Source organism: Hydra vulgaris, chromosome 06 (assembly GCF_038396675.1).
Source record: "Hydra vulgaris chromosome 06, alternate assembly HydraT2T_AEP".
NCBI classification, from domain to species: Eukaryota; Metazoa; Cnidaria; class Hydrozoa; order Anthoathecata; family Hydridae; genus Hydra; species Hydra vulgaris.
Genome location: NC_088925.1, coordinates 43,747,501 through 43,772,500, shown reverse-complemented (window position 1 = coordinate 43,772,500; position 25,000 = coordinate 43,747,501). Strand labels below are relative to the sequence as shown.

The window sequence follows — 25,000 nt, the reverse complement described above, 5'->3', positions numbered from 1 at the left end:
ATTCGATGGATTTTACATTTTTAAAATACAATTTATATCCAGTTATTTTGCCTAATGTACCAGCAATTAACCAGATGCCATGTTCATTTTTTGAATAATGAGATTCTCCACTTGTACTCACCATCTAAAGTTGTACCTCTCCACTTGTACTCACCATCAAAACTTGTACTCACCATCTAAAGTTGTACCATCTCCACTTGTACTCACCATCAAAATCAAACTTCTTTTTAAAAATGCAAATTAGAAATTTACCATAGTTATGAATGAAATTATAAGTTTTAAATTATCCAATTTCTAATTCTTTTTTTTTTTTTTTGTTAATTCACCTCCCCAAGGCCCAGAGGCCACTACAGACAAGGAGGCTACTTAATTGTGGTTATAACCCTCTCTCAACTCTATAACTCTGAAACACGAACCTTGACAAACAAAGCCTCTGCGCAGAGAAACAAGTTAAGAGCGGTACTACCAGGGGCGTTGTGCGGATTGAACTTGGAACCTCTTGCTTATGAAGCGAGCGCTCTACCACTATGCCACTACACCACTACCGCTAATTTACTAATTTTAATTGACATTATTAGCAAATCAGTTACTAAGCATTAATTACAATTGTGTCAGTATCTTTACTTATTAATACTATTGCAAACAAAAGATTGTAATATAATAATTTTATAAATAGTATAATTTATGTTAAATAGTTTATATTGAAATATAATATGTTAAATAGTTTATATTTAATCTTGTGGAAAAGAATCTAGAATTGAGTCCCCTGGTATTACAAAAACAACGATATGTGAAATAGTTTTTTGTAAATCTTTTTAGGGTGATAATGAAAATGCTAAATACTTTTGGAAAGTATGCATCAGTCAGCATAAATTTTTTCGTATATCTGGTAACTTTTTGGCCAGGACAGCTTTCCGGTATTTATCTGTTATATTTTAAACAGTTTTTTTTTTTTAATGTCCAATTTAAAGTACGTATCATCATCATTATCAATCTAACAAAAATTCACTTTGGTATTAGCACCCCCTTGTTTTGAACTAATTAATGTAAATGTTTGCAGATTCTCATCATCATAATAAAAATGATTAATAAAAAAACATTTATAAATTATACAGACAAATAATAAACAGTTTTACTATTTTATGTAAAAATTTTTTTTTATCAAATTATTACTTTTTTAGAACTCAAAAAGAAATTTCAACGGATGCCGCAATGTTGATCAAGTTAGTTATTCTTTGTTCATTATAATATGTTCATTATAATATGTTATGCTACAACCATTTCTATGTAATAATCGTCTTTATATTTTTCAGTGAAAAATATAAAGATTAATTAGTATGCATTTTAATGAAGTATTTAACTTCAAATATGACAGTATTTTTTCAATTAATCTTTTTTTTTTTAAAGTCACCAAGTTTTTAATACTCTAAAGTTTTCTTTATATACAATGGACACTTTAAAAATCGTATCTTTATATTTAAAAATGTATATAATGAAAAAGTTAAGATTAATTGTTCTGATTGTTCAAATAAAGAAAAAATAAAATAAAATTTTTTTTTTTTTGAATAAGTGTTCAAGAATCTCCTGAATTTAAAAGGCGAGTTACTTTAACAAAAAAGAACCTATCTGTGGTATGAAATATTATTGAAACAAGTTTTTTAAATTATTTTGCAGACTCCGTTTTTCTGCTTACTTACAAGTTTTATCAGTTTTTCAGCAGGTTCACAGGTTTTAAGAGTCTGTCTGTTTTTAGAAGTCATCAAGTCCTAATAAAAGCCCATCAAGCTCAGCCTCTGGTTCAGGTAAATATTTTTTGTTTTTTTTAATTTTGTTTTGTCACAAAAATTTAATTTATTTTTTGTATGTTTTTGTAAAAAACTGTTAATAATATTTTTTAATTAATTTTACATTTTATTAATAACTGTTTTATTGTAATTTTACTTGTTATGATTATTTTAATAAATAATAATTATTTTAATAAATAATAATTATTTTAATAAATAATAATGCTAAAAAAATAGAACAAATGTAACATGAACCCTATCATTAAAGCATGTTGACTTGTTTAGAATGTGTAATATTAAATGTTGTTAATTATTATTAAATATTAAATGTGTAACTAAATAATATATTTTTAATTTTTTTGTACATTTTTTTTGTACATTTTTATACTCTCCAATAAAATATAATTTAGTTTTTCTCTAAATAAGTTTTTTGGAAATAAATTATAATACTGTAAAAGTGGCGAACTTTGTACAAAAGTTAGACTTTTCAAACGTTCAACTTTTATTTTAAATTCATTAAAAATGGCTTGAAATTTTCTACTTAGCAATCATTTATTTATCTAAGATCTGTTTTGATTGCTCTTTTGGTGCAAAGTAAACTTAATTGATCTTACTCTTTGAATGACTAATAATTCTAAGGATAGTAATTAATAATGATGTACTGATCGATGTTGGGTTTATCCAATTTTTGCAGAATCAGCTCTGGCATAGGCTTTTTATTTATCGATTTGCTGATTTTCTAACTAATTGTTTTGTTTTAAATTTTCATCCTATATTAGAAAAATAGTTATGAATTAAATAAAAAAATTCTATACATTACTTACTGCATTTTGGGTAACAACTCTACATTTACAGTATTGGGCAAAACATGGTAGACAAACTCAAATTTAAAACAAAAGTTGATCAAAAACTAAAAAGAACTAGTAAAACAATTGTACATATTAATTTTTAATAAATAATTGACAATAAGATTGAGCGTGCAAATGTGAAAACCAGTGAGGAATTATTTGAACAAATCGAGAAAGCCTGGTGAGAGATTGATATGAGAATTGTTGACTCATTAATTGAGTCTATGCCTCAATGAATGAAAGCAGTGATTAAAAGTAAAGGAGGTCCTACCAAATATTAAGTTAAGTTTTTTGAAAAATAATAAGTTAATTTTTGAAATTATTTGAATTTTTAGTTGCTTTTTTGAATGTCCACGTTGTTTTGTCCAAAGAAAAATAGAGTTTGTTAGGGAAAATGTGTTATAAAACTTTTTTAGCGATTTTTAGTATGATTCAAAAGTTTTAAATTTTGTTAAGAACTACATAATTAACTACATAAAAAATAATATGTTCAATTGTTTTACTAGTTTTTTTTTAGTTTTTGATCAACTTTTGTTCTAAATTTGAGTTTGTCCACCATGTTTTGTCCGATACTGTACATTTTTGAACATTGAATTTCATACAAGAAAAAATTAGAAATTAATAGATTTGGAATATGGAATAAGGAAATTGCAAATCCAATAAAGAGAGGCAACCTGTGCAGATGCTTGCTTAACAATTGATAGGGTTTTTGTGTATTGTTAAAATCTATGTAATTTTATAAAAGTGGAGTGTTTAATAAATCACATTTTATGCAAACCATTTGTTTGGAAAAAGTAACATTTACATTAGAGTGGGCTGACAAACAACAATTTTTAAAAATTGCTTCCCTATACCTCTAAATAAATTCTCTTTAATAAAATCAGAAAAGTTTTTAAAATTTAATTTAATATTTTTTAGTTAGCTCTACCAGTCTTTGTTATTTTTTAAGTATTACTTATAGATTTTTTTTCTTTCTCTTCATTGTGGTTACAATTATCTCTTAACTCTTTAACTCCGAAAAATGAACTTTGACAAACAAGGTTGGTGTGTAGAGAAACAAGTTGAGCGCGGTAATATTAGGGACAAGGTTGGAGTTGAACGTTTTTAACCCACCCTAATATACATCATACACTAAATTAATACAATGCAATGAGCTGCAAACAAATAATTTACATGAAAGAAAGCTTTTACATAATTTTAAATTTTTCAGATGCATTTCCATCTAGTTTATGTTTACCTTGACAATACATTTTAGTAAGGTTAATTGTAGACATAACTATTTACATAGTGAAATTCTTGATTAGTGGTTTGAAGCAAATTTCTTTCACCTAATTAAAGAAGATTGTCTACTATCCCTAGCAAAATACATAAATCAGGTATATTGATAAGATCTTCTTCGTTTCGTTTCCTTTTCTTTAATAAAGGAGGATTTATAGTTTAAAATTTAGTAATTACATTACTGAATTTTTTAGCTTTTATTTCTCCCAGTAGCCATCCATTTATTATACCACTCACTCAGAGAAGTTAGAGAATATGAATAAGCTCTCATCACATTGCACTATGGGACAAAAGTATACAAATTTTGCACAAAAGTATTTGTAATAATTATTTTGTTTGTTTATGCCTGTAAATGTCATTACATAAACTTCATATTGGTTTTCATCAGAATATTTGCAAAATTTGAGATTTGTAGATTGGACTTGTCCTGACAAAGGATTTTGTGGTTTGGTTCCTTTCTGCATAACTCCATCCAATTTTCAATTTTTTGATATGTTCTCAATAAAAAGTAAATGAAAAATAGTTTGGGTTTTGTATTATAGCATTAAGAATTATGTTATAAGATATTATAAGTAGGTAGATATTGCAGTTATTTAATAATTAATAAAAATGCAAAATTTACTGCTAAATATCTAAGTCCATGTCTTCAAAATAGTCAATAAGAGAACCTTCATTTAAATCCATGAAATTTGATTCCTCAGTTGTAGTGTCCCAATCAGCTTCTTGTTCATAATTTTTAAATAATAGGAAATTTTGACAGCTTCTGATTCCTGATGTTTAATGCTTTTCATTCTCACATCCAGTTTTGCTGAAGACACTATAGGGTCCGATGAATCTAATGCTCGATTAAATACATTGAGCAAATTACTTTTACGAAAACACTTTCGAGAATGATATCTTCAATTCTGCCTATAGTACTTATTACAAGATTCGGCTCCCTCTTCACCAAAAAATCCAGGTGATAATGGTGTTATCAAAGAATTTTATGAAGAGAGGCAGGCATGTTGAACCATTTATACTTACTAATAAATAAGGAATATGTATCATGGCAGAAGGACCCAAATTTTTCAAAGTCCAAGTGTTCCCGACAATTAAGGGCAGCAAGAATGGTGCTTAAATTTGATACAAGTTCATCATCTAGTTCTAAAATTTTAGCAAGATCATGAGGTTTACTGAAAAGTCTCTGATTACCAGTTGTTGCATTTCCCTGTCCGTCTTGACATGGTCTATCAATTTTAATCTTAAAGAAGTCCTCTACTTTATGTCAAACTCTGTCCTTCTCTTCAGCTAAAGCTTTTATGTTTTCATCACCTTTAACTTGCCATAATTCTACCTTTTTTCTGTATGATAAATTAAGCAAGCAATTGAGAGTGTTAATAGTAGCATGCAAAGGCTGGCAACCATAAATAAGGGACAAATCACCTTTTGGCTTAAATTGATCATTATCAAAGTTTAGCAAGTTGTTAAAATGCTTTGGTGTTGATTTACAAATGATTGATTACAGCTTTGGGAAGATTTATTGTCAAGTAAAAAATTTAAAATTTCCTATAAATTAAAGTCGGAAAGAACAACGATGATATATTAACTTGCAGCTCTTCTCCAGTATTTGTTTGATATGAAGCCAAGTTTTTGACGTCCTCTTCAATTTGTTGGAAGGTTACCTTACCATGTTCCATTGTTTCTTTAGTAAATTCCAGAGACAGGGGGCGCACAAATCGAAAAGGTTGAGGAGTATGATTTTTCCATAAAATTTCTCCATCTAACTTACTTCTTAGCTGTAATGGTGTCATAGTAACTGTAAATAATGAGTGGTCATCTATTACTGAACCAGATGATGACGCCTGGTGATATTCAATTTAACCAGTTGTTCCATCAGCACCATATGCGACGATCGTTTCAGCATCAATAACACTTTAATTTACCTTCTTTATATAATTCACAATTTGATCTTCTTCTAATAGTACAATCCTCGAAATTGTGTGACAAGATAGTGATTTTATTGAAGTTGACGCTTTGACATCAGATGGTTGGATTTCATCTAGGCGATATTTCTTCTTTGCTTTTGAGAGACTTCAAAATATGTTGGAAGGATGTTGGCATTTCTATTTTTCATTTTAACTTGTAAATTTTGGTATGTATTTTTTGATAATGAATTATCAATAAGAAGATTTAATGCCTCATCTGGCGTCATCTTAATTGGTTTCTGTGTACTGATTTTACTAAGAAGCTCCTCTGCATTATCAATATTATTGTGACTATCTTAATCAATTGTTTCAGGAATTTACATCCTTTTCTATGTGATGCTGTTTGAACAGCTTTTAGTAATACATAAATGCAGTCTTCAGAATCTTCCGCTATTTGAGTTTCCGCCTGATTTTGCCTCCCTTCTCACAATTCTTTTAATGATTTTGATGGTCGTTTTCTTTTTCTTAATGTTTATGTTTGGCATGGTTGAAGAAAATACTCAGAAGAGATCACAAATTGTTCAAAGTAAGTGGGATAATGGCGCATTAGATTTGTAGAATCATAATTCCTTAATCTCCAATGTCGTGAGAAATTACTTTTAAGATTATTCAAATCTTCTTTTAATGCAGTAAATCCACTTTCAGTTATTTTTTTATTGTAAAATGATTCAATCTTTGTAATGCATTTTGAAAAACTTATTTCAAAATTTTCTTTAGATAACAATTTTCCAAACTCAAATTTCAACAAACTGATTGCTGCTGTATTTTCACTATTTTTGGTCATCATTAATGACTTTTATGAAATGCGCAATAAAATTAATTATATGATCCTTTAACAAAATGGGTTTAGATGAATTTAAGTGATAATAAATGTTGCAAGATAATTTACTGCTTACTCATACTAATTGGCCTTTACTATGTGCGTGACTACATACACAAACGTTACCAAGAATTCTACCCTATAAGCATAATAACTTAATTTTACTTAAACACAAGTTATACTTAAATAAATATTTTGTGCATGTAAGCTTTTGGAAATAATATTTAATGCAAATTATAAAGATCACATGTATGTATTAGACAATTTTGTGAAGTTTCATCATTCTGTTTAAAATTCTATAACTCTCAAATGGGGATTTTGAGGGGTATATAACCTTAACCTTTTTGAAACCCGGAGTATTCACCTTTCATTTGGTACCAAAATAATTGATACTTTTTGATACTATAAAGAATGCAGGTTTTGTAAAACCAAAAAAATGGTAATAGCCCGGTATCTCTAAATATTTTTAAAAATGTTTTATACCTGGAGAAATATAGATCTGATCAGTTGCAATCAATTGCTAAGAATCACATTTGTAACTATTAAATATGTATTGTGGGAAAAGCTTCTACTTGTTTGCACAAATTTTTTGCAAGAAATATCCAGAAATTATCATTTTTTTTTTTTAAATTAATAAATATTAATTTCGATAACCTACAATATCAATACTGTGAGAGATATTTTAAAAGTTCGTTTAGCTACAAATTTCTATAATCCCTAGTTAATAAAAAATCATATCTAAATTGAAAATTAAAAAATTGTGATTTTTGATTTTTGTGATCAATTTTTATTATTTTATCCCATAGTGCATTGGTTGATTCTGTTTTACAAAATAAGAAAAGCTTTAAAGTTGCTGACTGTTCTCCAATTATCATCATCAGAAGAAGAAACCTTTGAAACATCAGAAAGTAATTAAATATAAAAACATTTTTATGTTTGCATAGCTTTCATCAATAATGGGTGGTACAGCCAAAGCTATAATTTTGTAAACGCAAGTAAACTTGAAAACTTTACATCCATACTCATTATAATATTTTGCTTTATCTTTCTATCTAAACATGCATATTGCTTTTTTCTATTTAGAAATTTTTGCTAATTTCTTTTCATCTAAATTGGCATCTATTTTTTTTCTTTATTTAGAACTAGTTTAAATATTTCTAACTAGCCCTAACATGTTAGAACTGTTATTTTATTATTATTGTCACTGTTTATTATAATAAGTCTTTTAAAGCTTTATTGGAAGACAACAACTATTGGCAAAACAGAAACTAATAAATATTGCTATTACTAATTTTGTTGTTGCGATTACAAATAATAAACAACTAAATAATGGAGAAATGTTATTTTACTGCAAGATTATTAATACTTATAAAACTTCTTACTACATTTTCTCAAAAATCTACAAATGGTTTGAATTTTAGTATTATATAGTTTGGAATGTGCAAATGAACTGCTTTTAAATTTGAAAAAAAAAGATATAGTTTGTCTAATACTTTTACTCAAAAGATATAATCTATATATTGAATATTGCAAGTCTTTAAAAACTTTAATCGAAATATATCTTTTTCCTTACAAAAACTTTAATGACAGAAAACCTTATAGTTTATTGGTTTCATGAACAACTTTAATAAAGAGTTTAAAACAAATTAAAAAAAGTTTTAATAAAAAAAAAAAAGTTAAAAATTAAACTTTAAAGCTTATATTTTTTTACTTTTGTCACAAAAAATGTTATTTTTTTACAACTTCTAGTTCACATTAACAGCGATAATTCCTCCAATATTAGTTTGTTACTAAGTAACACTCTTGATGAAGCAGAGTTTCTTCATCGCTATGAAGATTTACTAAGTCCTACAAGAGAAAGGTGATAAAAAAATATTGTTAATGTTGTTTGTTAATGCTGTTTGTTTTTGTTGTTAATATATATACATTAATATATATATATATATATATATATATATATATATATATATATATATATATATATATATATATATATATATATATATCAGGCTTGGTCGGGAAGTGGGATCGATCACTCTCAAGTACTGACAGCGAAAATAATATTTAGTTGCAAAAAACTGGCCAGATTTTTCAGTCGTTTTGAGAACATTTCATAAAACAGAACAAAAAAAAGTTTAAATTAAGGAGGGTTGGGGTTAGAGGGGGCTATAACCCCAGGCCCCGTAATGTTAGGGGCCCCAAAATAGTCAAGAAGACCTTTTTTTAGTCATTTTTATGCTGTGGCACATAAAATAGGCTTCCAAAATAAAAATAGCCCCCGTCCCCGAAAAGTCCAACAAGATTTTAATAAAACTAACGCTTTTTATTTTATAAATAAAAAAGTTTTTTTAATAACTATTTTATGCTTTTAGTTTGAAAAGTTTAACACATTTGAAACAATTCTTCTTAGTAAGATAAACAAATTAAATCATTTTATGCTTTGCTTTTAGTTTGAAAAGTTTAACACATTTGAAACAATTCTTCTTAGTAAGATAAACAAATGAAGACTACAGGGAAAAAAAGGCACATGTCACAGGCCTTGTTTTAAATAATGAATGCTTAATGCATTAGCTTAATGTGAGTTTGACGTCATAAAATTCTTTTTATCTTTTTATTTTTTTTAAGACATCCGCAATATAATAAATTTTCCTAAAATGCGACCATAAAAAGAATAACTCAGTTAACAAAAAACAATAAAGAAATGTTGTATTGGAATGTTTATTTTCTTTAAATTTTTTGAATTATTAAATAATTAAATGAAATATTAAATTTTTTTAAATGTTTAACAAACCTTTTTCTCAACATTAATATATGCATTAAAAAATTAATTTATTATTTAAAATATGACTTTTTTTTATTATTATATCTTAGTTTTTAATTTCTGCTTTGCTACTAAAAAACAATTTTTCATTTTTAAAAAGTTAGGGAGTAAAAAATTAAAAAATTAACATTTTATTTATTTACTTTACCAGTGATTTGTATTTGTTAACAGCAAGTTTTGTACGTTCAAAACGTATGTATTCTGCAAATTTTTGATGCAGTCTTGGAATTTGTCTACAATTTTTAGTAAAAGAAAAAAAAATAGTATAGGACAGAATGGCAAAAAATATTGCGATAAATATGAGCTCTTTATTTTTTCAAGAAAAAGTTTATATTTATATACAATATTATACAATATATATTTTCTATCAGTTAATTATTTCACGAAGAGTGTCTGTTAAAATATCATCTTCACTATCAATATCACTATCTGTGTCATCTGTATCGCTTGTTTCAATTATTTGATCAAAGTCTACTAAACTTTTCTGAACTTCTTGATCAGATGTAGTAGTTAGACATTTCTATGCTTTTGCATATATTTTGCGAGAGAACTCTCAATTTCGTTATAATCTTCAACCGACCAAAGACTATGGTTTCCAGGAATTACAACACAATCAGCAAGTGCTTCGTGACTCAAAGAGAGTCTTTTATCTGATAAAATATTTGTGACAGTGCTACATGTCCTTTCAATTTGTCAATTCGATCCAGATATACTCCTAATTAATGAAACAAGGCAACATACATTTTTAAATTGAATATAATATTTTTGAAAAATAACTTTCCACAAACTGCGCACCGGGTGACAGTCAAATTCAGTTTTAACTAGCCACTTTACTTTTTTCCATTCTCTTAATGAATTAAAAAAATTGCTAAGAAGGTTGATTTCCGGCACTCCCGATTCTGGGTCTTCATATATCCAATGTATTGGATCAATAAATTTCATACTTCTAAAAAGTATAAATTCTCTGAAGTAGTCTTGAAATCTACTTGACAATAACAAAGACAGTTTTGAAAAAATCGTTTTTTTAATTTGACGAACTTCTATAACTGATTCATCATAAACCAAACTATTCATTTCTAATACTACGTTGACATACATACGATTTTTAACGTGCCTTCGTTTATCGCCAGCCTCAGCAAATGAACCTTCTACATGTCCAGCAACTCTGTGACCATGTAGATCGGTATACTATTTCTTTCCGTTCGAAATAAAACCAGTTCTTTTTCTTTGCCTGTTTTTCTTGCTTGACTACTGTCACTAAGAATAAAAAAAAAGTTGCACCGTTTAAGATTTTCAACACATTTTTCACGTACGGAGTCAGCACAACATTTAATCATTTCTCTTTCAGTATGACTGTTCTCATTTCGTTTAATTAAGCTTGCGCCAATTAATTTTGCACACTTCACATTAAATAAAAATGTTAAACACATCCATTAAAAAAATAGAACTTGTAAGCATATACAGGTAGAAAAATAAAACAAATAGGGTAGATTAGGGTAACATGAGCACCTTAATTATAATGAGCATACCCAAAAACTTCTAAGATGTAAGCAGTGAAGCTAAAGTTGCTTTATAATTTTTGAATCAACTTTATATGAAACTGTGACAACAATATGGTTATATCAAGAATCAGTATAATTTGCGTAAAATATTTGCGTTAAAATATTATCATTACGCATTACGCAAAATATCATCATTCGTTATTAAACATTTAGTTTTATATTAAACATTTAGTTTTGACTTTATTTAAAAAAAATTTTTTTTGTGTAATACGAACGTGCTCAAATTACCCTGTGTTTTTAATTAAAATTACCTATTTTAAAGTTTTAGGACTTTAAATTGCAGTGGTTTTGATTGCTTTTTGAATAAAAGCAAAACATAGCAAAAATTTTTAATATTTTAACAATACAAAATATCTTTAAATTAAATTCAAAAAATTTGTAATTTTATCGTTTTCAAGGTTCGAGTTAATAAAATTGAAAAAATAACAGACTATCTTATTGTTTTTGTTGTTGTTGTTGTTGTTACATAAAACAAAGTAGTTTTGTTTCAATAAAAATGGCTTAAAATTTGATTTTTTAATGATTTATATAATAAATTTTGTTAATAACGATTCATTATATTCCACAAATTAGCTCAAATGGTTATGTTGTTATTTTTTATACTTAATGAACATTATTTTTTAAACTTAATTTAAAGTGCTCATATTACCAAATGGTCTGGGTAATATGAGCACCTAGGCTACTTTTTTAAAACCTCTGTGTTTTTAAGAAAAATATTTTGGCTGTTCGAATATCTAAGTAGATCATAAGTAGTGACCCCTAAAAAAGTTTATTTAAAAAATTTTGGATTAAGCATAATTAATTTAAAAAAAATTCCAAAAAGTTCTTAATAAAATAGTACTTCAATGAAGAGCACACAATTTACATTTTAACTACAAAAATTAAAATATGGATAGTACTTTGAAAAGTAAGAGAGTTACTTTAAAGACTTTTAATAGATCGGAGTTTGTCAAGGATTTTCAAATTGAAACCATTAGTAGTTTCTTTTTCTGTAATGGTTTCAATTTGAAAATCCTTGACAAACTCCGATCTATTAAAAGTCTTCAAAGTAACTCTCTTACTTTTCAAAGTACTATCCATATTTTAATTTTAAAAGTTTGGTAAAGAATAGGAAAAGTAAACTTTTTATATATCATAGTTTGTCTTCATTTATATAGAAATATAAATAGTCATTAGTGAAGAAAACAACTGTCATTAAAATGTGCCTTGTTATAAATTTCATGGAGTCTGCAATGTGTGCCTTAGTGTTTATTAGGAAATTTCCTTATTGACGTGTTAAAAGTGTTAAGTGGAAATTATACTCTATTCTTGATTTATCTAAATTTAAGTTTTTGTAACAATTTTATTGCCTCATTCGTAGAAGACATTGTCATCATCAACAGAGTGTCAATTAAATGTTGCGAATAACAGTTCATTCTGCATCCTTTCTTTCCAAAAATAAAAAAAATAAAAAAATGCATTTTCCAAAAATTTAATAATATTTGAGGTAATACAAAACTTTAGTAGTAAATATATCTTCTACTAAAAAATAAAACGGGTAAAGATCAGTTTGTGTGCTAACTTTATTGGAAAGTCTGAATATTAAACATACCTTTAACAAATTAAAAATTAAAAGAATAATTTAGATAACTTTTTAATCAATTTTATTTTTAAGCTTTAAGGATTTTTCTGTTCACTTTTTGAGTAGCGCATAAACTGTTAATTATGTAAAACTGCTATAAAAATAAATACATTTTGAATAAATAAATATTTTATACAAAGTATGACATTGCAAGACCTTATTTTTATTATATATTTTGTATTGGTTTGCTTCAAGCGTGTTTGCGTTCAATATTTGCGCTTTTCAAGCAAAACAATCGATCATTACCATAAAACAAAATAAAAATAAAAATAACATAAACAGCGGTAATATAAAATATAACTTTTTTGTTTTTTGTTATTCACTTGTTTTTACTGTTCAATAGAGCTTTAAGGAATTTCTTTTTATTGCTATAAAAACTTGTATAAATAAATATACTTAAGCTTGCTAAATAAAAAAATGATACATAAAAAAATTTATTGCAACATTTAATTAAAAATATTTCTTTTATTGTTTTCTTGTAAGTTTCATTTAGTAACTTTGTATACAAAGCAAAAATTGAATAAACTTGTTTTTTGTTACTAATAGCGATAAACAATCTTATTAATGATTTTTTATAAAATTTGTCATTATTTATCAAAATATATAGTATACTATATATTTTGATTAAAAAAAGCTTAATAAAGCTTAAGTTTTTTCATTAGTAAATAGCGCATATCCAACATAATTGTCATTCAAACTTTTTTACATAATCGTCAAAGTATTTTTTTGTAAAATTAATTACTTCTTTTATCTTACCGCTTAATAGAGCAATTTAAAAGTTAAAAAAATATCAAAGTTGCTTCATGTAAATCGCTCTAGGCGTACGTAATTCGTACGTAAATTGCCGGCAACCTAACACTTTAAAACAAGCGCTGATCTCACACATTTCCACTTTTGAGATAAATGAAATTTTTGCTTTGAAAGTCGCTATGTTTGTTCTTACTGTATTTCTTGGGACATTAGGTGTAGCATAGGCCAATGAGTTAAATTTTTGAGTTAAATTTTAATATTTTGCTAACCTTCAGGCTTATGTTTATATAATAGGAGACATAACTCAAATAATTGAAAAATGTGAATGCTCTTTTTCCCCTGTGGTCTTTAAATGAAATAATTAAATCATTGAGTTACTATAGAAATTAAATTAACTAGATAGAAATCCACTAAAAATATTTTGTGAAGAGGAAGCGGAACTGCTTTACAATACCGCTGATGATGTTTAGTGAGTGGGCTTTTTAATTTTAATTAGTATTTAAAGCAGAATAAAGTAACTTTAAGTATAACGAGTTTGTAAGTATGGCAACTGAAGCGACAATAGTTAGAGTTAGTAAACCAATATTTAAGAACTTAAAAACTTTACTTTATATCTTATAACTTTTATATATATATATATATATATATATATATATATATATATATATATATATATATATATATATACACACATTTAAACTAAAATAAAAATAAACTAAAGTGAAAATAAGAAAACCAATATCTAAGAACTTAAAAACTTTTCTTTATATCTAATAATCTAATAACTTTATATATATATATATATATATATATATATATATATATATATATATATATATATATATATATATATATATTTTTATATATATATTTATATATATATATATTTATATATATATATATATTTATATATATATATATTTATATATATATATATTTATATATATATATATATATTTATATATATATATTTATATATATATATATTAGGGTGAGAAATAAATTTATTATAAAAAATTTTTTTTTTTTTTTTCATGCTTTCAAACTTTTATTTGGTTCCATTTAATGAAAAAATAATACTGGGAAATTTTGGACACAATTTGTTAAGGTTTAGGGGTTGCTCAATCCAATATTTTATTTTTACAAAGCTGCTCGAACCCACATTTTTCATATTTTATCATTTATCTTTTCTATTTTACTAATTAAGTTGACAATGCTATCAATATTTTATTATTTGTTAATCTAATGAGTCATGCATAATACACATTGTTTTTTTTAGAAAATTAAAAAGTAAAAATAAAATAAGTTGGCTGGCATTTAAAACACCCATTGTAATATTTCATCATGTTATACTGATGCAGTTAAGTTACTGCATCAGTATTGCACTACTGCTAAAACTATTGCATTATCCTGTAAATACAAAATACATTTTTAAAACACATTATTAGAGAGATATTTTCAAAATTGATTTATTGTAAATGAAGACAAGAAGTTAAAATGAACTATGGTGTATTGGTCAAGCTACATCTGTGATCACAGGGCACAAGTTGCTATCTAAAAGACAAGTTTTAAAATCTTATTTTTTCTTCAAAAATAACAACAATGTAAAAGAAAGTGCAGGCCTTGTGACAGATCAGGTTCTAGACTTTTGGCAAAGAGCTAGAATTCCAACAAAACAACGTTATCATGTTATAACACATGTTGAAAAACTTGTTGAGAAATACAGAAAGCTGAAAAAGAATAAAGGCAGAAAAACAGAAACTCAGCAAAGAAATGTGGCAATTTTTTCTCAAGAAATTGAAGAACTATTTGATATTGCTCATGAAGATGCTTTTAAATTAATGACAATAGAAGAAGACAAGACCTTTCTTACACTACAAAAAGAAGGAAGAAAAGGCTATATGAGTTCAGTTGATTGTGAATTATTCAAACAAGAACAGCGTATTTTAAACAGAAAAAAAGCAAATGAAGAAAGAGAAACAAAAGAGTTAAAAAGAAAAAAAGAAGGAATGTGTTCAACAGTCACAGACCTAGTTTTGACAGAATCAGACTCCTCTCAGGGTACAGATAATGAAGTAGATGACTTTATTCCATCATCAGCAAAAAAACTGAAAAAGAGTGAAAAAACAGAAAAAAAGAAAGTGATTACTCCAGCATTTTGTTCAGCTCTTGATCGTTTGAAAATTCCCAATCGTTCTGGTTCCTTGGTTTTGTCTTCAGTTTGTCAAGGGTTAGGTGCCAATATTGAACATTTATCTACATCATATGAATCTCTTCGATGTGCACGAAAATCGTATAGAAGTTGCAAAAAGAATTATTTTAGAGTTCAAACCACAGATTCCATTAACTGTACATTGAGATGGAAAATTGTTATCCGATTTGACAAGCAGAAATGAAGTGGGTCGACTGCCCATATTAGTGACAGGATATGATGTAGAAAAACTGTTGTCAGTCCCAAAACTGGATAGAGGCACTGGTGAACAAATGAGTTATGCAACAGAACAAGCTTTAAAAGATTGGAACATTTCATATGACAGAATTGTGGCGCTCTGTTTTGATACTACTTCAAGCAACACAGGTATACATTCAGGTGCTTGTACCTTGCTGGAAAAATTGATTGGAAAGTCTTTATTATACACAGCCTGTTGACACCATATTCATGAAGTGATTTTATCCCATGTTTACAAAACTTGTTTTGGAACATTTTCTGGTCCAGAGGTTAAGTTGTCTCTCTTTTTTCAGTAATGATGTTGATAACCAAACTAAAGAAAAAATGTTGATTGCGCTTGAAAAGCCAGCCAATAAAACCCAGATAAAAAGGGTTGAAGGTAAAGGATTAATAGATAAAATTGTAAGCATGAACTTAGATGACTTTGTAACAAATAAATCAAAATATCTATTTGAATTGCTTGGAATAAATTGGGCATTTATAAAGGAACATTACCCAGACAAGTGGAGTACAATAACGGAATACCAGGATGCACATAAAATTGTTAATTCTATGAAAGTTGTGAATGACACAGCTGAACGAGCAGTGAAACTGGTTTCAGATTACACAAAAATCTTGACAAAAGATGAAACTCAATTGCAATATATTTTACAAATTGTGGAAGAACATTGACGTCAAATTCCAGATATGCGAAAGTCTACAATTGTTAACGCATTAATAAAAACAAGTGAACAACCTGAATCAAACATTGATTAAAGTCATATAAATAACACTAAACTTGAATAAAATAATTAAAATTTTGTAGTAATGAAAAAAATAAAAAAGTATATTCATTTTTACTTAACGTTGACCCTTAAATCTGATAATATCAAGCTCATTGAGCAACCTCTAGATATGAAAATATCCTAATAATATTTTGCACAGTATATTTTTTAGTTAAAAGGAACACAATAAAGGGTTGAGAGTTCAATTTCGAGCACTTTGATTTTTTTTTGTCGCCCTAATATATATATATATATATATATATATATATATATATATATATATATTTGTGTTCTGTTGTGACCTCAGGCGCGGTGCTTGTTTATCCGCAAGTTACTTTATATGCATGTTTGTGTTTAGTAACCAGAAACTTCTTGTATATTTTTTTCGTAATTAGTTTTATTAACTTAGATGATTAATAATTTCATTAAAAACGCAATTGTTGTTGAAAGTCTTTTTGTTTACAAAATAAATCGTAAAAATTGCTTTAAGAGATTTCATTAGAATAAAAAACAGATACACAAAATTACACATAAAAAATACATACTTTTTAAATAAAAAATAAGAATATACTAATAAAATTTATAATATATTATAAACTTTCAAAATTTTGGCAATTTAAAAAATATATATTTAAAACATTTATTTTTGTAAGCAAATAGCAATAGTTTAAAGGATTTACGGCTTTGCAACTCTGAGAATGAGCAATACTATTAAAGTAATAGTTGGTTTGATAAAATATTTTTAAAACAATTTATGCTAGATATCTCAACAAATCTCGATTAATACATTTTTAAAAACATTTTAACAGAGTACTCTAGAACTTTATTTCGCTTAGTCAGCGTACTTTTTGAACTAATAGAATTAGTTTGTTCGTAGATTTGGCGGGTTATTAGTGGTCGCGAATATTCTTATTCTTCTCCAACAAGATGTTTTGAGAATATTCAAGTTTATGTATGTCCCTGTATGTCCGTAAAACAAATTTTTTGTTACGGACATACATAAACTTAAATGTTTTCAAAATGACTAAAAAATCTGGCTTGTTTTTTGCGACTAAATATTATTTGCTTGGTCAGTACTTGAGAGCAATCGCTCCCGCTTCCCGACCACACCTGATATATATATATATATATATATATATATATTTAAAAAACAAGCCTTCCCGGGAAAGACGTGTGGTTGCACGCCTTGTTTGTCCATGTTTAAAGTAATTCTTTTAGACTAACTGACCACGGCAGTTTGTATCTTTTAACTTATAAAGCATTTTAATAATTCGCGGCAAAAAGCTAAACTTATCTACTAAGAAAAAAAAGCAATTCTAAAAAAAGGGAACAAAATATCAAGTTAAATAAACTAGCAAATTAAAAAATTATTAAAAGTAAATTAAAAAAAAAGTTTTTAATAAAATTTTTATACAACTTCTTTTTTTTAGAGTTGTTGTTGAAAAAAACATCATTTGTAACAATTTAGTAACAATAAAAAGTTTTGATATGCTATTTATTCATGAACTATAAAAAATTTTGTTAATTTTTTTTTTAAGTTTATTCGTTTACTGCGTTTATTCGTTTTTACGTCTTTTCACTTTAAAAATTTTTTTTTTAAAACAAAAAGTTTTGATATGCTATTTATTCATGAACTATAAAAAATTTTGTTAATTTTTTTTTTAAGTTTATTCGTTTATTACGTTTATTCGTTTTTACGTCTTCGCTTTTAAATTTTTTTTTGCTATATTTGATGTTATTTCTCAATACTTATATAATAGGTATATAAGAAAATAAATTGTTTTTTATTTGTAAAAAATATTATTTGATTAATAAATTTTGTAATGACAGAATAAAATAAATAAAAGAATTTAATAAATTTTTTAATAAATATTTTTACCACACTTTTTTTTTTTTTTTATGTAATTCACCTCGCCAAGGCTGAGAACGCCACTACAAATAAGGAAGTTACTTGTGGTCATAATCTTCTCTCAACTCTTTAACTTCAAAACACGAACCTTAACGAACAAGGAAGCTGTGCAGACAAGTTGAGCACAGTACTAGGAACGTGGTGGGAATCGAACTCGGAACCTCTCGCTTATGAAACGAGCACTCTACCACTACACCACTACCGCATCATTTGATGCATATCTGGGATTGTTTCTTTTATATTGCCAAGTTTCTAATGTTAAAACAGATTACTAATTAAAAAAATGTATTTAAAAGCGTGAAAAAGTTTTAAACAGGCTCCTAAAACTTTTTTTAAAAAAGTTCAGTAAATTAACTATGCGCTAGCCCACAAGATTTTGGAGTATTGTTTCATATTTTTAGCTGAAAAACTTGTTAAATTTTTTTACAAATAAATAGCTTTTAGTTTTCTTGTTTTCCTGTGCATTGATAAAAACAGTAAAGTTTAGCATAGACATTTGAAAAACAGGTTTAAAAATTGTCTGTGTTTCTTGCGCAAATTATAAAGTATTTCCTTAATATACCGACTAAAAAAAGTCTCAAAAAAATTCTATATCAAAAAGACATTTTTTTTTTGTTATATTCTTATCTACTTTTTTCCTCAACTTGTATCAATTTTGGTAGTGGAAAATAATAAATTCCGAAAAAACGAAAATAGTAAAATATTTAGGTATATTATTTTTTTGACAACATTTTTCTTCTTTTTAATTTTTTTAATCTAATTTTTTGGCTTATTTTATTTAGATTTTCTATTTCTTCGGTACTTTTCTTTGAGTATTGCTGTTTTATTCTCTAGTTTCTTATAGCTTTATTTTGCAGTGAATTCTTAAAACGCTTACTATATAAAAAACGTGGTCAAGTTGTCTAAAAAAATTACTTTAAACGTGGATGAACAAGACGCATGACTGCATGTGCTTCCCGGAAAGACTTGATATATATATGTATATATATATAAATATATATATATGTGTGTATATATATATATATATATATATATATATATATATATATATATATATATATATATATATATATATATATATATATATATATATATATACACACGTATATATATATACACACACACATATATGTATATATATATATATATATATATATATATATATATATATACACACACACACATATATATATATATATATATATATATATATATATATATATATATATATATATATATATAACTATATCAGTGTATTCTACAAATAGAGTGCTCAATGTTCTTAAAGAACATAGCAATAACAAATTAGTAAAAACACTTATCTAAATTTTAGTTTTCTTCAACAGTTTGTTTCTCCATCAGTAGGTTCATCAGGAAGCCTAATAGCTTCTCTCCATCAGTAGCTTCCTGATGAACCTACTGATGGAGAAACTAAAGTTTAGATAATTGTTTTTACTAATTTATATATATATATATACAGGTTGCAGAAAAAGTTCCCATACAAAAATATAAACAGCAAAAACAGCAAAAGTTCCTGTACAAGACGAGAAACAAATTACACTTTAATTTAAAACAAAATAATACTAAAAAATACTAAAAGAATAAGAAGAATACAAAAGAATACTAAAAGCACACTATATATTGAAAGAAAACACCATACAGATAATTTTTTTAAATTATACTTTTGTGGTGGAACTTTTTCCGCACCCTGTTCATATATATATATATATATATATATATATATATATATATATATATATATATATATATATATATATATATATATATATATATATATATATATATATATATATATATATATATATATATATATATATATATATATATATAAATATGTATGTAATGCTTTAAACTTTTATCACTAGGGGTAACTCTTCTATATCTCATGGTAGTACTCCAGCTTCAAGTGATTATAATAGCTCTGACTCTGATCGTGAAGTTGAGTTCAATTATTGCCCGATCAGTTCAGTGGTTAATGAAAAGAGGCGTCCTGCTTCACTTATAATTACAAGATTGTCAAGAATTGCTTCAGAGCACAGAGATCTTTTAGTGAGATTTCTATAAATCTTTTTGTGATTTTTTTCTTTAATCACTTATTATTAATTAAACAGATTTTTTATTTATTTTATATATACACACATACATATGTCAGGTCTTGTGATAAAGCGTCGGGTGTAGAACATTTTACGAATGACAAGGTTTTATGTTATGCTATTAACTTTTTTGTTTGGTAGTATTTAACTCTATAGATATTTAAGGCGATATTTTAATGAAGTGGCTAATATTTTAAAAATTGTATACCATAAAATGGTTTATAAAACATGTAATATATGGTTTATACAGCGTATAAACCATATATGTTGTTAGAAAAGTTTAAAGTACAAATACATTAAATATGCTCGTTATTTGCAAATAAGATAAATTCAGATAAAATAATAAAAAATAATAATTTGCAAAAAATCATTAATCAAACAATTTGGATGTTGTTCTACAAACCTTAGACGCTTTTCTTGCAAACAATACAACCCCCAATATTTGCTTTGACTGTAAAACATTGCCCAAAAATCATGATATGAGGTGCCATTACAGCCAATCAAATTGGCAACTTAGTGGTAACTTATAGTTTGTGTTTCCTAACACCACAATAAATAGACACGTTTACTTTGAAATACTTTAAGAAAATACTTAAAATATTTATGAAAATCATGAATACCCATAAATTTTAGCTTAATGAAGCACCCTTTAACAGGGCTAAGCATGTAAGCAGTTAGTTATGTGAAAATGGGATTGAGGTCATCGGCCCTTGACCTGGGAAGTCACCTGATCAAAATCCTATTGAAAATTGTTGAAGTTGTTTTGAAAATTAAGTCCAGAAACTGTGACCCTCATCTTCAGATAACCTACAAAAAAAATTCAGCAGTTATGGATTTAACTTATAACTTAAATAAATATTTGTCTAAACTTATTGACTCTAAGCCTACCCTTTTAGCTTATTGTTTGGAAGCTCAAAAACATCATACCAAATATTTAATTGATGAGCAAACATTTACTATTCTTTTTAAGTTATTTTTGTTATTTACATTTTGTCATTTGTCATGATTACTAACATGTTTTGAAACAATAGTTAGTAATTTAAAGAAAATCATTCTTTTTTTAATGTTATGTTCAAAACCTTTGAAATATATATATATATATATATATATATATATATATATATATATATATATATATATATATATATATATATATATATATATATATATATATATATATATATAAATAATGTAATGTTGGGTCTTAAAAGAAGTGAAGTTATATAAAAACTAGCTGTCCGGACCCATAAAATACAGGTTTTGCTAAGTGCATTTCAAATCAACCATTTCTATACTTATTTACTTCATTATTTTTTAGAAATCTGTAGAAAAATTCATATTTAAAAATTACTTATAGAGCAAAACAAAAATAATATGCGCACTTTTTTTTCATACTCAGGGCTCAGTAGAACTCTCACCAGGTTTATATATTTCCTAAGAAAAAGTCCTTATTCAAAATCTTCCTACTTAAAAAAAAAAATTTCTTTCTTTACTTTATTAGATGCATAGATTTACCTAATTGATTACATAAACACATACCAAAAGTATCTCTAACATAAATGACGATTGCGTGACATTTCTCTTGGTGTTTTTTTGAAATTTAAGGCTATGATAAAATTTCAACCCCTCATTAAAACTATATTTATTTAAAAAGCAAAAGAGGACTTGCAATATAGGTCACTGGAAGCTTCCATATTCAACCCACAAACTAAGCTTAACCTACTAATATTTACACTTACAGACGTTTGTACATAACATTATATAAATGGAATTTTAACATTAAAAGAAAATGACATTTAATGTTAAAATTTGTTATCAATTTTCATAAGTTAGATATTCATATTATGATTAAGTTATATATTCATATTTGTATTATATTAAACTCATATTAAACACATATTAAACTCTTATACTTCCTTATAAAAATGTGTTTTTCATAATTTTTTTTTAAAGAATTTGTTTTGCTTGGGTTTTAAATTTTTTTTATCAATTTGGAAATTTTTATATACTTTCACTTCTTTTAAGACCCAACAATATATATATATATATATATATATATATATATATATATATATATATATATATATATATATATATATATATATATATATATATATATATATATATATATACATATATATATATATATATTTATATATATATATATATATATATATATATATATATATATATATATATATATATATATATAAAAATTAATATAAATTAAATAATATAAAAATTTCCAAAATGATAAAAAAAATTTAAAACCCAAACTAAACAAAATCTTAAATATATATATATATATATATATATATATATATATATATATATATATATATATATATATATATATATATATATATATATATATGTTCAAATACACTTCTTTTTTCATTTTCTCCTTTATTTTTACAATATCAGCAGTAGAATTTCCTCCAAAACAGCCCTTAACCATAACACTACCTTAACCATGTTTCTCCGTTGGCAACACACATTGTTTTTTCATCTGTTCACCTACATTTCTTTGGACAAATGATCTTCTTTTGGAATCACAGAATTGAAACTTTGACTTATTGGTCCAAAGAACACTTTCCATTGATAATTTGTCATTGATGGTCCATTTTTTGTATAGTTTTGCCCACTCCAGTCTTTTTTTTAATTGAGGGGCTAAAGGAAAGGTTTTCTTGCAGCTTTTCTGCCAACAAACTCTGCTTTAATCAATCTTCTCTTCACTGTTGTAATAAATACTGGAGCTCCTCTAATAAAATTCAAAGTATATATTAATTCCATAGCTGTTAATAATCTATTTTATTTACTAGTAATTGTAATTTTTCTGTCTTCGGTGCTGATGCAATTCAACAACGTCACGATCTTTTTCGATTGACCACGCTTCCAGGTTCTTCCTTCTTTTTTATAATATTCCAAATGTTGAGCTAGAAATTTTAAATTTATTTTGCTATTTGACCCATAGAACATTTTTCTTGCCATCATGTGAATATTGCATATCGTTTTTTTACAGTCAACTCTCATTTTCTAGCCCTTTATTATGTGTAATAGTATCAACAATTTATACAAATTAATAAACTATTAAGTGCTACTAACTATCAAAATTTACTTCAGAAAAATTAAAGCATAAAAAAATCTCTTAAAATAAAATATACAGTTAAATGTTTATGTTGATTACATTATATAATCTTTAGATAAACATCAGACTTGATAATTTCAATTGATTTATAATGATTAACATAAATATTGGACTTGATAATACCGTAATTATCGAGTGATTAACAATACAGTATGATTATGTACATAAATGCTAAACCCTAATTCAACCTGTATAAGCACGAAGTAACTTCATGATTATTAATAAAATATTTAAATCAAATTATCTAATAACACAAAAATGAAAACTAAAAATTGATTAAATTAAAGCATTAAAAGTTGATGTCATTCCAATAATGATGGACATTAGTGTATATTCCTATAGTAAACGTCTTAAACTTACTGCTTTTGTATAAAAAACTGCGTATGACTACTCAATGACATCTAATTTGATAAAATTAAGGCCAGCTTATAACAAAACATTAATTGAGGAAACTAATTAAATATATTGTTATTTTTCCAGTCTTTAAAACAATTTTTTTTTAAAGAAAATCTAAAACTGACCTGCAAATGGAAATAATAGTATAGTTGAAAAATGTTATACACAGAAAAATATTTCCTGTCTTTTTTTAAAAATGTTTTATCTATAATATAATAAAACCAATTTTCAAAAACTGTAAAAAATTTTTTAGGACTAGTTTTAAGACCCTTAGTTTTTAAACAAGTCTTTAATGTTACTAAAATTAAATCTTATCAAAAGTATGTCAACCTTAAAAAAAGTCTTAAAAGCAGCAAATTATATAAAAATTTTAAAAATAATAATTGTATTTTATTGAAAAATCTCAAAAAAAAAATCTATGAAAATTTGTTTTTTTAAATTTTTTGTTAAAAAGCCATAGTTTTTATGCAATAATGTCTAAATGTGTATATAAAGTGTTTTTTTTTAGTTAAAACATCTAGAGCAACTACTAGAAAATAATCAAATTTCAGAAGAATACCAGCAAATATTTTGTGAAAAAACTGTACGTATCTTTTTAATTTATTAGAATTCTCAATAAAAAAATTATTTGTTATTTTAAATATTATTTTTTTTAAGAATGGCACAAAAAAGAACTTTGAATTACTAAATTAATGAAAAATCAATTTTTGTGTACTTTGAACCACAATATCTAAACAAACCATCTGCCTAACATATATTTTTTCAACTAGCT

At 25.7% G+C, this 25,000-nt stretch overlaps 1 protein-coding gene across 1 annotated transcript in view; it reads left to right on the top strand.

The window, feature by feature from the left end:
- LOC101234626 (tyrosine-protein phosphatase non-receptor type 21) overlaps positions 1-25,000 on the top strand; it is a 76,003-nt gene that overhangs the window by 36,988 nt on the left and 14,015 nt on the right. The window contains exons 10-16 of the mRNA XM_065800220.1: positions 820-917; positions 1,182-1,223; positions 1,571-1,631; positions 1,754-1,802; positions 8,444-8,555; positions 20,457-20,640; positions 24,737-24,811. Of these exons, the coding sequence (XP_065656292.1) occupies positions 820-917; positions 1,182-1,223; positions 1,571-1,631; positions 1,754-1,802; positions 8,444-8,555; positions 20,457-20,640; positions 24,737-24,811 (621 nt within the window). The remainder of the gene's footprint in view (positions 1-819; positions 918-1,181; positions 1,224-1,570; positions 1,632-1,753; positions 1,803-8,443; positions 8,556-20,456; positions 20,641-24,736; positions 24,812-25,000) is intronic.